The 16,284-nt window shown below is 40.8% G+C and overlaps 1 protein-coding gene across 1 annotated transcript in view; it reads right to left on the bottom strand.

The window, feature by feature from the left end:
- Nucleotides 1-16,284, bottom strand: part of SPTLC3 (serine palmitoyltransferase long chain base subunit 3) — an 86,568-nt gene that overhangs the window by 12,928 nt on the left and 57,356 nt on the right. The window contains exons 7-9 of the mRNA XM_068410636.1: nt 13,485-13,590; nt 5,943-6,162; nt 3,673-3,799 (exon numbers count right to left, since the gene is read on the bottom strand). Of these exons, the coding sequence (XP_068266737.1) occupies nt 3,673-3,799; nt 5,943-6,162; nt 13,485-13,590 (453 nt within the window). The remainder of the gene's footprint in view (nt 1-3,672; nt 3,800-5,942; nt 6,163-13,484; nt 13,591-16,284) is intronic.

Here is a 16,284-nt window from a genome sequence, read left to right as displayed (position 1 = left end):
AGTCTCTATCCTTATCACCCACTTGTTATCTATTCCCTGTTGCATCTCCTTTGCTTGTCAGTCTCTTCTCTAATCTTCCTGGCTCACCTCCCTAAGTGCCTGACAGTGCAGGATGGAGGCAGGTGCTCAGGGTCCCAGTCCTCTGCCCAAGCTCCAGGTGGGGGATGCTCTGGAGGTTCAGGCCCCACACTGAGCTGGAAGATGTTCCTTCACTCAGTGGATCTTGAGATTTGTCACTGTTCGTTTCAAGTAGAGATTTTTTGAGAGACTTGTAACATCACAAGACTCAGATGGTATTTCATAGACATGGCAAAAATTATAAGCTTGGCTATCACAACCCAAATCTTCATCCCCAAGCCTGGAGAAACTGAAGCTCTTCGGGGGGAAAAAAAGATTTAAATTGTGGGTTTTTTTTCCTTTTTTTTCTCCCTTCCTAGATTATCAAAACCCCATATGTATATCTAGCTTTCTTCTGAGGAAGGACTAAACCTTTTTTGTTGATATGAAAAAATTGAAGCCTGAAACAGACACCTGTTATGGATAATTTCCAGCTAAACTGTTCAGGCTTCATAGAATCATTTTTAAAGTGCTAACCCATTCCTTCCTTGTAATTAAGCTGTACCCCCTGTGTCCATACACATTTATTCATATCCTGCAGTCTTGCATCCAGTATACCAATCCTGTCCTGGAAATGCACACCCTGATTCCTTTCCAAACAACCATATTCTTACTAATTGAAAATAAAGGAAGAAAATATGAGAGATTAATCATTCTGATACACACAAGGATAAACACAAGCGATATTCACTGCATTTCTGGCTTCTGGCATTACCCACTACCTAATTTCACCTATGCTACTCTTTTCTGGATCAGCTGCTTAACAAATTAGTGGAAAATAACTAGCAAGAAATTGAAGGGAATGTAAAAGCATGATATCTGGGAAATATAAAAGATGACTGTGTGAAGTGCTAAAAATATAGAACAAAGAGATTTCAGAGCAGCAATTTAAATGACCAGATGAGTCTTCTGTCCCTTAGTTTTCTATTAATCTACTGAGGAGTCAGTCATGACGCTCAGATGTAAGAACAAGATGAGTTAACACATTTGTCATCCCATTATTTCATATGTTTTTCAAGAAGCACCCTTAGCAAACCATAATTTCATTCTTTTCCAAAATATTCCAGTATTTTTTGCAAGGTTCCCTCCCCTACAGAAATGCCCTCCAGAGGACAAGCCATCAGTGGAGATCTCCTTATAAAGGATTCACCAAATCATCCAGCGGGAAGAGAATGCTGTTTGAAATAAATTGCAAAATTAACTCCTTTTATCGGTTCAACAGGCTTCCAGAGAACAAAGGGTCCATACCACCCTGTTCACTTGAAACTTCTCTGCCAGGTATCTCTGCTACACGGCTTATGCTCTCACAAAGACAGCTCACATGCAGGATTCACCATTTTCTATGACAGCCGACCAAAAGAACTCAGCCAAGGCTGCTGTTGTCCTTGGAAACAAAAATATCTAAGAAGAGACAGTGTCTTCTCCCTTCTGTTCCCCCCTCATTTCTAAGCCACCACCTTCCTCTCTCTGATGCCAAAGCAGCATTGTAGTGAGGTCCAGCATAGCATTTTTTCCTGTGTTTTGGGTTGTGGGTTTTGTTTTTTTTTTTTTTTGTAGTCCACAAGACAGCCTAATGAAGGGAGGCCCACATGAAAGAAAAACCAATAGACTAAAATAATGAGTCTGGCTCAGAAGGACAAGAAACAGTTTTTACACATCATAGCCAGTTTGCTAGCCTTTGTGCAATACTCTAAGCTGTGATATATGATTTATTAATTTGTTTTTCTATTCATTTGCATTTTATATTACAAGACAAATTTTAAAAACCTGACAGAACACTAATTTATTTCATAAAGGATTTGCAGAAGACTTAATATGCGCTTATTTTTTGCAGAACTACAAACATTGTGTCATTAAACAACACTGCTTCTGGAAGAGAAAATGCTGCAAAACACTTAGCCCTAAGACAGTCAGACACGCACATCTGAAAAGACTCCGTCTTGTACCAAGGTCTCCTGTTAGCCTGCACTGAACTGCATGCAGAATCACGCAATCAGCTGAAGATCATTTTTAAGAGGCTTTGAAGGTTTAGAAACGCTCTGCGTGTTTAATATTTTAGACGTGGGATCTACGAGAGCCTGGAGTGTGTAACTCTTGGGAAGGCTCGGTGTAAGGCCGCCCTCTCACGGCAAGCGCTCCCTATAGCTAGTGCAGGCAGCGGCACAGCAGCACAGGCTGCACGCATCGTCCCCAAGGCAGAAGAGACATGTCAGAGCTGGTCTCTGAGGCTGAACAAGATGTAGGCATCAGCGTATGCAACCTTGACCTTTCAAATTTCAAGTTGGAAACTGTTACGCTCTGACTTCTCTGCCAAAATGACAAAAGCATCATTTCCCCGTTGTCCACACGTCTCACTGGAGTTTCACTGCGCTTTGTTATTGCACTCAGCAGAATTTGGCACTGGGACTGGATTCTCTGTCCCTCCTTTTGTACACTGGGGTCTTGTAAATCTGGCCTCACTGAAGGGCTGCGATAAACGTCTTAATAGCCTCGTGTCTATCACGGTTTGAAACCACCCTCTAGGGCACTGCAACAGAATAGCGCAGAGACGTATCTTACCTACTCTCATATACCCTTTTTCCTGTCTGTTCCTACCTTACCCCAGTCATATCTATCAGGGAGGGCTAATACAGAATTACTCTGTTAGGCCTACACCAGGTATGAGAAAATATCACAGCACAGTGCTGCTGGGCCCACATAAAAGAGATCGCAATTCAGAGCAGAACCTGTATCTTCAACTGCGTTACACAATGACACGATTCTTGAGCATTCCTGACAAAAACTATGCAAACTCAAAACCCACCACTCTGAGTTAGGATTTAAGACCTAGAACACTGAATACATCTCAGTATCACTTTGAACCAGTAGCAGATAGGTATGTCACAGCTATTTTGTTGCTTGCTGCGTAGAAAGCGTGTTACACAGAGGACTGGACGGTAGCTGCATCTGCAACTTCAGGAAAGGAATATAAATATACCTAATTTTTCATAAACACACCAAACAGTCAGTTCTTTTGGGACAAAATGTACCTCAAAACTAGCTTTAAGGCACCATAATCAATGCTTGAGTGAGGTAGGAATTATAATAATAATCTTCTCATACTATCATTTAACATACAATACCTGTTTTGAAATTCTGCGCCATGCTTGAGTTACTTGCCATTTTGAAGATTCACAATTACAAAGAAGCTAAACTGACAGCATCTAGCCCATTAATGAAGGTTTATCCTTATGAACCCCTCCTACAAAGTCAGACAATCTACTCAGAGGGCAATTTGTGTACTTTTATTTGTTGCTTACCAGAGTGGGCTGGCAAGTAGAGGCAGAATTCCAGAATAGTTCCATCCCTGCTGCATGTGGATGAGTGTGGAAAAAGAAATAGAGCTGATAGTACTTATAAGTATGATGATTTGGATATTAATTTTACAGTAAGAATTATTTCCTTTGCATTGTATTGCCATACTGCTTTGATGCTGGATGACATTTTGTGTGTGCCTGCATGCAGCAGATGCTCTGGTAGTAATTGAAATAAGTGCAGTTAAAGAAGGTGGCTTACCTTGTGTTGTCCCGTCTAGTCCCATGAGACATTTCATTGCCCTGATGATTTGCTCTGCTACGGGTGGACACATAGACGTGGCGTACACAGCACTGTGAGAATGAGTTCGTAAAAAGTCCACAAGGTCCTTACACAAGCAAAACAAAGCATGAATGAGCTTTGAGCTGGCCAAACAGTAGATCTCCCTCTTAACTACTGCAGGAGTGAGAACATGCAAAAGGAAGAGGACGTTTCACCAGTTATTGGTTTGCTTTCTTGGCTGCTACTGTTAATGCATGGCCTGAAGAAACATCAGGCAGGTGCAAATACTTTACCATATAAATAGGGCAATTACAGCTGAAACAAAGGTCTGGAATAGAACAACATTTACTTCTGTGCTAAGACTTACTATAAAGAGGCCAAAATAATTTAAAGACCAATGAACAGCTGCACTTAAAATACTGCTCCGTTCCTCTCTAGGAATGAAGCAAAGCCTACATGACATCAGTACAGTTTCTCTGCCTCAAGACATAACCCAGCAAAAACAACGTTACTGGGATCTATCTTTGGCTATTAGCATATAAATTTCTTTTAATTGAAACTTCCCATCAGTGTGTCAGGGACAGTCATCTTGGAGTCGATATAGTTGCTTTAACATTTCCTTGTATAGCTAAAAGCACAATCTCTGCTCCTAGAAGAAGCATTGCTGTACTGTAGGTATGTCTAAAGCACCAGTAACTCTCCTAAATCCAGGGGCACTGTAGGAATTCAGAGCTTGATTAAGACCATCATTGTTATGACAGCTTATACCTCCTAGTGCAAAATATCAGAGTAACAGCTACCACACTAAAAGCTGAATGCATGTTAGTGAGAAAGGGATGAGGCCTGCTTGAAAACTGCCTTTGATAAAAAAATATCACCAGAAAAAAAACCAAAGAGAGTAACACAAATTATTGCCAAAAAAGCCGTATGAGTCTATATGGTAACTGCAATGCTAAGGGTAAAGATTTGCCTAACCTTATACAGGTTATGCATTGCTATATTGCAATTGTAATCCTAAGGGTTTGATCAAACAGGTGAAAAGGCTTCTGTGCTCTAGCTGATGCAGAATGAACAGTGCCACAGTGAGTTTTTGGCTGCAGAAATGAATGTAAGTGTGCTAAGTGTGTTGAGTCAGCAGCTGCCACCAAGGCCCGGAAGCCTGAGGCAAAGCTCAGGTGTGAAAAAAGCGACGCACTTTTATTTAAAAAAACTTCCAAGGATTAGATGATGAATTACTGTAGACTGCTTTTCACAGGTCTAAGCTTCCTATAATTTCTAGCTACATTAGCCACGTTGTCTTTGGTAAGAGTTAAACCTTCAGATACAAATTCAGAAAGCAAAGGAAAAAAAGCAAATTGATTCTTGATATGTTATGATAGCTTGTTTTAAGATCTCCAGGGCTAAAACCAAAAAAGACAGTAAGAAATATACACTTCATACTTTCTTATAGCCCTTTTATTCTACTCATGTGCTACCCTTATTAATGTGATCCTGACAACAACCATATGGGCTGTCTAAACAGGCTTCCTACTCATTCAGCAAACTACTTAAGAAATACATTCAGCAGGGTATGAAACGGGTAAATAATCAGCAACCACTTGATATCTCTGTCAAGCAACAAAACCGATGACAGTTCACAACGGTGCTGATTGTGCTTTCTCTTCTTCTCCACCCCCCATTAAAATAAGCTCAGCTCTACTTTTTGTTGACATCTGTTGTTGACAAGAGGTTCTTTTGTTAATGTGTGCAGAGCAACTGAGGACATGGATTTTACTATTGCAAAAGGCCCTCAGTAGCCCTCTTTCTCCATCCTTCTAAAAAATGCAACTATGACAATTCACAACTGTTTAGGAATTCTATTATCAGAGGATGAAACTGTGGCTTTAATCTCTCAATATTGCTCCACACATTGTTTACAAATGTGAAACAAGGCAACAAGCAGTCTGCGTGCAAATTAATGTAGTCAAGTATATTCAGCCAACCACAATGTGTCTAAACATTTCCAAGACAAACAACAGTCATCAGGGTGGCACAGAAATACCCAACCCAAGCAAATTACATAATATGAACATGAGACAAAAATAAGAAGGTCTGACTGTTTGATGTGCATTTGGGATCCAGACACAAATGGTACTAACTTTAAAATAGTGCTCCTGTAAAGCAGCCTATGCGAAAAGATAATGAAGTATATCCTACATAAGAAGGTACTTCCCCCTCTTGATGTTAAAACGTTTGTGTTTTCCTTTTACCTTTTTGCCAGCTATGTATCCTCCAGCTGCGCCAAAGCTCTTTGTGAACGTTCCCATTAATACGTCAACATCATCAGGATTCATACCGAAGTACTCCACAACTCCTCGGCCTGTTGCTCCCACTGCACCGATGCTGTGAGCTTCGTCCAAGTAGAGGTAGGCTTTGTATTTCTTCTTCAAGGAGACTATCTCTGGCAGGCGCACGATGGACCCTTCCATGCTGCGGATAGAGAGAATCATGGATGAACAACAAATCCTGTACTCTCTCTCTCTTTAAGATACTACCAAGAAAACATAGGCATTAATTGCCTTACTCCACAAAAGATCTTCTGGAACCTCAATTTGTATTTACACTTCAAAGAAAAATTGCAGCCCTCTCCCATCTGCAGGTGAGTATAAAACAGTCAAACAGTTTTAGAATTCAAACAATCAAAAGCAGTAAAAAGTCTTTCAACATTTGCCAGTTTTCAACATGTCAGAAAAGAGAAGGAAAGGTATAAAGCAAGGGGGAGATACTCACCCAAAGCAGCACATTACAATTCACTACAAAACAAATATCGTAATGAATTATAAGAAACCGCTATAATTCAGTCTGGTCCTTGCTTATTTCATCATCAGCTACTGTGGCAATATTTGGGGGTAACAGCTCCAGAGCAAATTACTCAGGTGTGGAGGACTTAGGTCTAACGTACACAGGAGGTGGGCCACATGAAATGCACAGATGCTGCCATAACTCTAAGCAGCCCCAGTCTTCAGAGTGGACAGAACTAGGGATTATAAAAGGGAGCTCAAATCCACTCTTGACAATTGTTATTCCCAATATGTGCTTTTTAAAAAATGTAGCCTGCTACCTAGGTACTCAAAAGGAAAAAAGTTCCCATTCTTTTTTCTTTTTACTTTCTTACAGCCACGCAGGAAAAAGAAATATTCTGAACTTATACTATTGGTGTATTGAGATTTGTAGAAATAAGAAAATATGATAAATCTTTTACACTGTTGGCAATCACATCAGTAAGTTAGAAGGCACAGAAGAGTTATACAGCAAAATGAAATCCCAGGGAGATAAATAAGAAATGTACTCTAATCCCATAAAGATGAAGTATCAATAGTATTGCTGTGGAGACTATTATGTCTTGAAAACCTTTGTGAGATGACTACAGCTATGCTTGGATATGCTCTGATGCACTCAGTATTCATTTCATAATGAGTTAAACATAAGTTCTCTTCCACTAGCTTTAGTGAGCAGGTCTTTAAATGCTAAAGACTTCCTATCAAACACAAAGTGAGTGCGCTGTGTGCCAGGAAAACCAGCGCTCCGTGGCTACGGCCCGCGGCTAAGTTGTATCAGATTGCAAATGCTATAAGAGTTTCAGGTAAGCAGAAACATCTGGTTTGTTCCCAAATAGCATGTACAAAAGAGCAGTGCAATCAACACAACTTCTTTGCAAGTTTTAGATCCTGGACCAGTGGCTTTCACAGATTGTTGTATTGCCACTCTAGCTGCACTAGGCAGCTGGAAGTCTGGTACCACAAAAGGGACAGGATGTGCTTTTAGCACTTGGGAAATTTCTGACAATTTTAGTCCTTCTTCATCCTTTGGTCTCCTGAGTAAGCTTGGAAACAGCTTGGTCTCCAGTTTTGAAGGAGACCTGCCCATAGGCAAGCCTCCACTGGTTTGAAAGAACAGCACAGGGGAGCAGCCATGAACAAGGGCTGCCTGTGCAGTTTGTACTGGGAGTTTCAGAGAGCCTGGCTGAGTGTGCCTAGAGCCATATTTTTGGCTGTCAAGTGACTGCTGACAAGTCTTACCCTTCTGTCTTGCCCAGCCATAGAAGAGGCAGCTGTGGGGCTGCATATCAGCTCCACAGTCTCTTGCAGGAAAGAAGGGTGGCTTTAACTGCAAACTCCTGAAGACTGGACTTTCTCACTTTTCCCAAGTGGCACTTGGCAGCTGGGGGAGAAGCAACTTGAACCACCACAGCTTTTTTCCTAATGAATACAAGGGCAGAGCCCACAGTTCTCACATAGCCCAGAGTCAAAGCATTAGTTAAAAAAGCCAAATAAAGCTAAAAATTATACCAATCCACTGGGTGTGCTTGGGCACACAGCATCGTACGTGCTGGGGATGGCAACTTTGGGATGGATCTGGTTGGCCTGCAAGTTGGCTATACAGTCAGAAAGTGAGAGTGGTGCCAAGAAGCACCTCTGCAGATGGAAGTGAATAGGCATCCCACCCTCCACCTTCCAGCAGTACTTGGGCAGAGAAGGACGATAATAGTTTTTCCACCTTTACAAGGACATCATTAGGCTTAGTGGCTCATGGAGATTCAGATGGGAAGGACAGCATTTATCTTCAAAAAGCCAAGAGTAAAAATGGTAAATTAAAAATATAGAGTTTGATTTGCTGCATATTTCTGGAATGGAAGCAAAGTTGATGAATCCCAGAATATATAGAGGTGGTACATGGCTGTTGCAAGATTTAACCATTAAGAGGATTTAATGAAAACTTTTCTTACTAGTATGAGTAGGAGATTTCTCTTTGAACTTTAAGCTGTTTAGCAAAACAAGGCACTTGTATTCAGTTTCAGCATTATTTACTGCTCTTGAAAAATGCTGGCTGACATAGATGTTATAATAGCTGACAGAGATACTAACATGGCCTTTAACTGTCCATAAGAGTAGATAAAGCACTGCTGATTTCATGTACATTTTTTGTGCTGCCATTCAAACAGGCCCCAGCCCTCTTGATGGCAGAGATGAGAGCTGTTTTGCTGCCTACTCTGTTCTTGGTCTCTCTTTTGACCCTGGGAGATGGTTGTGATATGAACACTGCTCTGTTTAGAATTGCTCCAAGATAAAGCTCACTTCACATAACCCTTTGGGTAGCCCAGATGAAAAGTTTACTGAATCCTTCAGTAAATATTGATGTCAACTGAGTTTAAACCAGAGAGCCAGAAGTGAACTGTAATTGTTCTGTCTCAGTCTGGTTGTGTCACTTTTACAAAGCTATTGATCTGTTTCCAGATCTGCTCAAGCAGAGGGCACATCGAAAAAGCTGGATGCAGACGAATGTAACCTGGTTCTGCCCAGGCCAGACATTCTCATTACACGGTATTATATCCTGTCTTGTAGCAAAAATTATTAGCTTGGTTGCAGGGATGTAAAGCTTCTAGATTGCAGCTGACCCTCGTCTCCCTTGTTTGGCAGGCAGGCACAAAATCTTGCTTCAGTACACACTCAGTTTGAATCTACTTCCAGATGTGAGGAGATAATCCAAAATTTTGGGATCACTGAATTTTGAAGCTTGATTCAATCCCTGCCAAATGACTGAGATTCTTCCTGATGCAGCAGATGAACTGGGGAGCCAAGTGCTTTGAGAGACAGGAGGTGTGCACTTGTGCTGGTCACTTCGCTTGGAATACAGGCTCGCTCTTGATGGTATACCGACAGTTTTTTGTCCAGTTTATTTTGAAACTTCTTGGGAAAAAAGTTTTCTACATCCTTCTATGGTACCACAGTTTCAATTTTTTTTCTGTCAGGAAAATTAATTTACCAATATTCAACCTATTATCATCTTCATAATTGCATCATTCAACGTCTCTAAACATGCCCTATAGTACCACTATCCTTTCAACATTTGAAAATTTTATCTGTTCCCCTTTCAGGCTCGTTTGTAATTGGGAAAAGCTCTCCTTTGCCTGACTTGTTACTCCCAAGATGTATGCATGCCATTTTAATATTTACTTTAGGTATTGTTTTCTTACACAAACCTTGCACATTCATACAACAGTCTCTGTTTTGTAGTTTAGAGCAATAATTTTAAGGAAAACTTACAACCCTGCCCTCAAGTACAACCCCATACACTGAAATGATAGATATGTTAACCTTTAATGCTGGTCCCTGGCCAAAGACATTAAATGTTACCCCATTCTTTTCTGGAAGTCCAGTCACTTAATCCCAGCAAACGAAAAATAACCCTGATAAATTTCTTACAGTACTGCCATTGAATCCCAAGGAACTTCTAATGCACATGAAAAGGCATGGGACAATATCTAATTGATCAGAGTGGTATTTTCTGAGCTGGAAGCAAAAATACCCGAATTAAATTAAAAGCAGGGAAAAAACAAATGAAAAACAATCTGTTTTGATCAGTCTCTGGTTCCCCATAACTCCTGCCCTGGGCCTTGGCCTATCTGACTCCTAGGTAAATATGTGTGCAAGAGAGCAGAAGCCTAACACAAACCATGTAAGAACACAGTAACTGATTAATCCTGAACTGGAAAGGGTAGAAGCCAAGGAAAACATTAGCTGGAATTTAAATAATAGAAATATGATTTAGCAAGTCACTTTAGCTTGTGCCCTTGGACACTGCCAAAACTTGTTCACGCTTTTTGCACTGAAGATTGATGGCTAGATGGTCTCTCTCAGTTTGGAATGCAAATGGAATTTATTTGCTCCTAGTCTAGTCCAAGTTAAGAACCAGCTTTCACTAGTAGTTACGTTTACTTCTGATGATTCTTTTTTTTCTTTTTATGATAATAGAGACATTAAAAAGCAAACAAACATATACTTATTGCTATTTGACATTGTAGCTTGAGTGCTTCCCAAGCTGAGGGGCCAGTTCTGCCTTAAGTTGTAACCAAGCAAAATCTGCAGCTTATGGTTTCAAACACAAGTCTGATTTCCAGAAATGCTCATGTTGGCTAACAATGACCCTTTTCAAATTTTGCCAGCTGGTAAGTCTGGGCTTATGCACAGTGTAAACACTTTAAGATACTCCTAATGGAAACAGAAGGCAATTTTTTTTTTCCATACCATCACCTTCACCATACTAAGACTATGGTGTCCCATATAACAATATTTTTTTAAAGAAGAAAAGCTCAGTGTTACTTTTGCATCACTGGAAAAAGCATTTCTGTAAAAATTTGTTAAGTTGAACTTGCAAGTCAAGATATTTTAACTTGGAGAATGGCTCTAAGTTATTTAGATTCTGTATTAGTTGTCCCTGAAGCATAACTTAAGTCCTTTAAGGAAAAAAAAAAAGCATTATTAACTATTGCAAGAAGAATACATTAACAACATTCTACCTCCTCTTAAATCCTCTAGATGAATATTAATTTGGCATCTGGCAAATCTTCACGAAAACTTAACGTTAGCCAATATGGGGTTGGAAAATTTTAGTCTCTTTCAAAAATCATGGACCAAGAAAGGAAAGAACACGCACGCAAAAAAAGTAAGAGTATTTCTAATATGTCTTTCTCCAGCTTTTCTTTTGCATATGAACATTTTCTTTTGCATTAGCTGCTTACTGGATTAGACTACATGGCCTGTGAGTCTGTTCCCAGCAGTGCTGTAAGGACAGACCAGCTGCCCGCATCTCGGGTTGGCAGTGATGGCAGGGATACAACACGATGGGGCGTGGTGGTGTTCTTCAAGTCAGAGCAGACTTGCTTTGCAACTAAACCACAATCTTCAATTTCTGCTCTCCTTAGACTATGAAAACAACTAACCAACCAACCTAGCTACTGCTAGGGCTAGTTTCCAATGAGAGACTATTAGAGAGCTGAGCTTTGTTTTTGTTTTACTTTATGCCTTTCACAAGCACGGACAACCAGGACCTCAGTGGTCTTAATATTATTCAGCCCTTATGGGGCTGAAGGAACTTTATGGTTCCTTTTTACTGAGGTTCTCTGAGGTTTAACATGTTTTTGTTTTGCATTCCAACAGAAGATTCTTCAAACTTTTGAGAACGAAATCTCCTTTGAAAATGAACTGCAAAACCAGAGGAAAATAAAACTCTATATCAAATATATTACCTGCAAATATAGTATATAGTTGTTACAGTGGCAAATATCTGACAGTGGGTTTGTCCCACTGCTCGGATCAATCTATGCTTCTGTGTCACCAGTCTACCTTCTTGCTCCATAGTGGTCAATACTCAGGGTAAAGGATTTAAAAGTGAACAAAGCTCAGCAGCTGGAGCATTTTCTGCAGGCCATGTGACTGATGGGAATATTTGTAAGCAAAATGTTGGTGGTCCACTTAATTTCTGCATGATCAAAGTCCTTAAATCAGAGCTTTCTTTTAGTAGTGCCAAGCTATGTTTATTTGCAGTTTTGCTCTGTTTATTCTGGTTGAAAGGAGACGTTCAGCCTGCTTTGGATCAGCTGATCTGCTGGCAACCTGTTTTAGCTCTGAGTGACAGGTGTTTAGATAAGGACTCATTTGTTCTCTTTGCAGATGGAAAATGTTAGGTAAAAAGAAAGTACTGACAACTATGAAGTTGTGATGACATGAGATTGTAAAAGATTCCTTATGAAAAAAGCTAATCAGCTCAACTGTGCTAGCATTTCTCAATAAAATGGCATAAACGACTGCCCATCCAGACTAGCTGTATTTCAGCAACACATGATACGATCTCCACATATGAAGTTTAATGTTGCTTTCATAAACCACGCTGCATCCTGTGAATGAGCAGTTCTGGTTCCCTTCTCTCTGGTGCAGGTGTCGCTACTCCCAAAACTATGCTTCTCCTACTCCCCACCTCTCTCGTCATCACCACAGTAGCCTTGCCTAGATCCCTGCTTCTTCAGCCCTTCCCTCTTCTTCATGATCTCTACTTCTCCCTGCTCCAGCTCCTTGCCCACCAGTGGCTCCCCCCTCCATGCTGCCCCACCAGCCCCATGGCTGCCTCCCCAGCAACCTTCTCCTGACTTGAACGGTTGCCAGGATGAAGCTCAGGATGGTGAGCCTGGCTGGTGCCTCTGCTCTGCTGCTCAAGTCTAGTGATGGTTTGTCTTTCTGGTTGGGTGTAAGATGCACCACGTTAGTGTACCGGAGATATGTGACTAGGATGCTCTATAATTACATGGTATTATTGATGCTGATACTATCTGATGGATTCTCAAAGGCACTTCTCATTCAGATTCCTCCAGGGACTAGGGCTACATGACATACCACTATATAAATCTTTGAAAGCCAGCCTTTTAATTGTTTTTCACATTAAAATGTGGGTCCATTAGATCCAGCATGAATGACTAGAAAGGTGCTGATATCACTTGGCCTATGTTTAGCTTGAGTTTTTAGATTCCAACAGCTGGGTAAGAACTGTGCATGCAGAACTTAATTAGTTCTGCATAGTTGTCTTTTGACCTGCCCGTGCATAACAAACAACTCTAGAAAACTCTGCTTGCTCACTTAGCAAAGCTCCTCACCTACTGCAGCTCTATGAATTTTATCATATCTGTGACAACGCACGCCAGCTGATGATCTGTCTTGCTCTCACGGTACATCTCCCACCCCACTGTGATTTGCTAAACTGATATTCAGAACAATGCACAGGATCTAACTAGAGCAAGTTACACCAGGGCTCAGATTGAAGCAATGGAAATCAACATATTTATAAGATCACAGAATGTTATTGTAACCTCCACTCTCATTAAGATTTCTCTCAGATACCTAGAGTCAATATTCGCTTCACTCAGTATATCATTCTGTCCTCAGAAATGATAGAGCACTCATGTTTCTAAAACACAAACATACCTGTAAATGCCCTCGACGAGGATGATAATTTTTCTCCATGCTCTGCGGCTTCGAGGCTGCCCATATATTATTGCATCCCTCAGCAACTTCTCAAGGCTCTGCATATCTTTATTTAAAAATAAGAAAAAGGAGGATGGAAAACCATTAATAAAGATTTTCCTAAAGAACTTTTGATTTTCTACCTGCACTATTTTTTCCTATACAGAAAAAGACAACATTAGAAAAATGTGTCCTGAAGATAAACTTCCTTTATTAGTAGGCAAGGCCCAACGACTGATTTAATTTGCCTGAATGCAATCGAGTGATAAGGAGAGTTACAAAAAGCTTCCAGTTATGCACCTTATCCGGGAAACTTCTAGAAATTCTTGGCATACATTTTTATTTAAAGGCAAAAGGGAACCACTTTGCTTCAGTACTGAGGCTAATTGCCAGCAGTTCTCTGTATGGTCTGCTGATACTCATGATGTCTCAAGGCTGCCAAATAATGAGTTTTTCGTTACTTTCCAACATCGCCATGGGCTCATGAATGACATGCAACTATAACCTTCTAAAATAGTACAAGGCTAATCTGTAAAATACAATTGCCCCAAGTGAAGAAAATATACCTTAGTTACTTTAATATTGACCTACAGTTTGGTTTCTGCCTGACTGGAACTGGGCCATTTGCACAGTAACTGTCCATCGTGAATAACCTGTGACCTGAGAGATGGCCAGGTTATGGCCTGAACCCGTCCATCCTGATACCTCACCTCTTTCTAGTACCATTTACTGATGTCGGTGAAAGATAAATTTCTCAGAAACACCTGTGCCACTCTACACTTCATGTAAACCCTTGACCTAGCAAGACCTTGCTATAATTTACAAGGCACAAAGCGTGCACGACAAGTTGCCCCTTATTTCAATGGTGCAATCATCTGCACAGCTCAGTGAGCTCTGAGATGGAAATGCTATTATGAATAATACAATGCAGACAGCACAGTTTCCACTAGATGGCAACCAAGGAAATAAAAGTTCCTTGGTGCTTTAAAAGGGGACTTTATAAACCAGATGAGCATTTGCAGCACATGCATGTTTCATGGAAGACAGCTGCTTTTGTTTTGAGTTGATAATGTTCAGAAATCCTTTTGAGTTCTGAGCATTACAGGACTCCCCAGGATGACAGAAAACTCACTTAGTCACTCAAAGTAAAATTTGGGCGCCCCCTTTTCTCCACTGAATTATTTCTCTACCAATGTCATTGTTATTAAATCCTTGTGGGACATTTGAAACCATCCTCTGAATCACACAGGGTCTTTCAATTCAGTATTCTGTCTACATGTCAGTCCAGATTGGTTCTAGACTTCAGGAAAGTCAGTTTGCCCAGCCCTCTGAGCTAAAAGTATGGCTTGAAGATTCAGTGGTTTTAACATACATCCACATCAAAAAAAAAAAAAAAAAAGGAAAGATGAGAGGATAGAGAGAAGTGAAACATATATAACTCTGTTTAATAGAGCTGTTTAAAAAATACATGGATGTGAATAGCTCCTCTGTTCAAACTAGTGTGGAACATGAGACAGCAGATAGGGAAGAACCTCTCTGAGGGATGAGCTTGCCTGACTTTACATAGGACATAGTGCTGCTGGATTACAGGTTAACGACATGTCTGTCTGTAGGATCAGGGCTATCTCACTTTGGTTTTGATGTGTCATTCTGAAAAACATGTGTGTGTTGTCCCTTTCTTAGGCCTGTAACAGTCAACACATAATTTGTTTAGGTGCTAATTAATTTTACTGACCTTTTTACTCTGTGCTTGTAGTGTCTCATTGGGAAATGGGAAACTGGGAGGAAGAGAAAATCTGTTATCTTTAATCTTCCACCCAAAAGGCTGCTTCTTTTTATTCAAAGTGAAGATGCAGTGCTCTCTCTGTGCTTGCGCTTAGACTTTCCAGAAAGTGGGATATACTGAATGCCAGGAAAAACAACAGTGCAACCCCAGGTGACTTTTGGATATCAAATTATTTGCCTGTTAAATATAGTTAGACTGTGAAACACTGGGACATTGAGATGATGAGTTGCACGAGTCCATCTTGAATAACCAGTTATGGGGAAAATAACTGTTCTTCCTTGTTTGACCATCACCAGCCCAGGCTTTTCAGTGGTAATGGCTAACAACCGTTCACCAGCCCAGGAGGTGGTGTTAAGAATTTCACTTGATTAATTAGTCAAAGCACAACCAAATCTATCTTTGTCTCACTTTCCACCTTCTCCCTATGGCGTATTGTCTAGATACGGAGGATAAAGTTTCCTAAGTGGGGACATCGGAGCTCTTATGTTTTTTAGAATTTAGTATAGACTTGCATAATCCTTGTTTGTGATCCTTCAGAGTTACTTCAACAGAAATACCAACAACACAAACTGCCTGTGGGTCAAAGCAAGCCTGGACCTGGGCAGGGAGCTGTGTGTCATGATGCCTCCAGTGCAGGTGGGACTTCAGGCTCCCAGAGGGGCCCCTGCCCTATTCCAGGCACACTTAGTGCCTCCTTGCAGGGAGACGCGGCGTCTCCACCCCTCATCCTTACATTGCAACGCTGAGGATGTCATCACCATTCCTCTGCGTGGGCTGGAAATCTCCTGCATGATGTCAGCTGAATCCTTTTTAATTAAAATAAACAGGCTACTACTACCCTTATCACATTCTTCTTTCCTTCGCCTTGTGTTTGCCACTCTCGTTTTCAGTTTCTCCCATTTTGCACTCTCATGCAAGTTCACGCAGACTCTGTGGCTACCTGTCCCTTCTCAGCCTCCCATGCAACCACCTCTT

Source organism: Nyctibius grandis, chromosome 1 (genome assembly GCF_013368605.1).
Source record: "Nyctibius grandis isolate bNycGra1 chromosome 1, bNycGra1.pri, whole genome shotgun sequence".
Lineage (NCBI taxonomy): Eukaryota > Metazoa > Chordata > Aves > Nyctibiiformes > Nyctibiidae > Nyctibius > Nyctibius grandis.
This window is presented reverse-complemented; position numbering and strand designations above follow the sequence as displayed.